General features: G+C 49.3%; 1 protein-coding gene across 1 annotated transcript; it reads right to left on the reverse strand.

The window, feature by feature from the left end:
- Nucleotides 1-319: 319 nt before the first annotated feature.
- Nucleotides 320-1,720, reverse strand: Pmar_PMAR009674 (hypothetical protein; the record flags this gene model as incomplete). The annotated part of the gene is made up of 4 exons (XM_002781222.1): nt 320-434; nt 752-839; nt 885-1,100; nt 1,503-1,720. Coding segments are annotated over 4 exons (637 nt in total), but the record flags the coding sequence as incomplete, so codon positions are not given.
- Between the last annotated feature and the right edge of the window lie 405 nt (nt 1,721-2,125).

Below are 2,125 nucleotides of genomic sequence, written 5' to 3' on the forward strand. Positions count from 1 at the left end.
CCTACCCTAGTATGAGCCTGTCGAACCCACATAGAATTGTCAGAGTTGTTGCGTAGTGAGTAACTCGCAATGGTATAGTCCTCAGCGCCGAAGACAATAAACACACAACTGCGGTATGGCCGTACATCAACTCGTATATTCATGAACATTCCTGAAATGGGAATACGCCAAGCTTGAGAGTGGAGGTAATAAGGGATACCTTCCGTCTCTTGAAACACTTGACAAACAGCATCGCCAACAACACGGTCAACCGCGAGATGACCTGACCTACACACCGAAAGGTCCCCGGTTCGATCCCGGGGTAAGACATCTTACCAACCCCATCCAGCGTCCTTGAGCTTCACTTGCAGCATCTTAGGCAGATCGACTTGCCACCATTTAAAGCTCGTCTGCTGGTCCGGTTCCAAGTCAAGTGCCGTGGCAGAAGGCGAGTCCTACAAACGACGACATCCTGTTAGTAAGTCAACTGAGATGGTCCACCAAAAGTCATTCCATTTTGCTTTTCCAGTACGAATACACACCAGGGAATCGCCATAGTAGATAGGGTACTATACCTTCCTACCACGCTAATATATTGGAAATGTGTCGGTTGCATAAAGTCATAAAATACTCAAAACGTAAGAGTATTCACTATCATCATCATCATAATCATTCAGATGATCCGAAATATCCACATTCCAGGCGACCTAGGTCTATGCAGCATCAACTATATCCAGCTTAGGCGCATGCCAGAGCCCTAGCCACTCCTTACAGCTTGCTTCACTAGTATCGACCGGTCCGTCATAGAGTTGACCACCACATATCGTGGAGCCACATGGACACACCGTACCGAGAGATCCCTACCAAGATCATAAACACTATCAACAACAAGCTCGATAACTTACCTCACATCACCCGAGGTCACCACTCGGACCCCCAGCTCTTGCCGCTTTCGAGGGGCGTTCGGGTCCTCCCCAGAAGCCATTATCTCCCCTCCCTCCATCAACGGCAGGCGGCCACCAGCGGCAGGCTGCCCTCCCTGACCAAAGCCTCGACGACCGTAGCTGCCATTCTCGACTGCTATGGCACTCGTGAAGCCGACAGTATCAATAGAGAAAGGCCTAATACATGACAGGAACCGCATCGTGCATTCATCAAGTAGGCCAGCCCGACTGATCAGCAACTCTCGCTGGACAAGGCAACGACACGAGACGAAATTTCACCAGGACGATCATAAATTTTCATTCGATTGCATGCGGTGACGATACCAGTTGCAACGTTACACCCTCCATTCGACAGCGTAACATGAACTCGTTACTTCAAAAGGTTTTAGAGGAATATATGCTCGCTATCCTCAGTTGCGGTCAGCGATTTCCTCTCATGGAAGTTTACACATACAGTGCGGTAAAAGTGTCCAAAAACCAACAAAAAATTCCGAAAATTCCATCAATATTTCCTCATGTTGTCAACAACACTTGACTATGTGCATGTTTTCCCTCCACCCTGCAAAGCGACATACTTACCGACTGCACGTGTTATTGAGATATGCTGCCAGCTTAGTGCCGTAGCAGTCTAGAGGAAGTATCACACCAGCCTTGGCAGCCTCAGGGTCCTTCGACGAGGGTCGAGCCCCCCAATGGGCAATCCATCTAGGAGCCTCAAACGCCTCATCTGGCTGCTCACCATCATCAGTCTTCTCCTCATACGCATAACGTAGATACGGCTGAGGTGCTGTCGACATAAGCCAATACCTACCACAGCAACTCGCAAGCAGCCCTGCAAGGAGTCCCCATCAGCAGTGTGCTCTTACGGTGTGTGTAGTATGAGATCTAGAGGCTGTGTGGGCCTCGACACTATTAACAGTAACAGCCTCAGAGGGTTCTGATGCTCATCATGGAGTGTGAGGTCAATAGAGGCGTAACAACCTTCATTCACTTGATCACTACTTCTACCTTCTGACGACGAATTTGCCTAACAGTCGAAACATGTAAAACAATAATCGCTTCGCTCCGCTCACATCAGTGGTCTCCGCCATCTTCCTCGCTTTTTTGCCTGCTTTAACAACAGCGAGGTCTGCCGGCCAAATTAGTTGAGGTTCAGACCAAACGTTGCCAAACGCGCATAGACGCAGCTCAAGACGCGCTCC

Source organism: Perkinsus marinus (genome assembly GCF_000006405.1).
Source record: "Perkinsus marinus ATCC 50983 genomic scaffold scf_1104296943322, whole genome shotgun sequence".
NCBI lineage: Eukaryota > Perkinsozoa > Perkinsida > Perkinsidae > Perkinsus > Perkinsus marinus.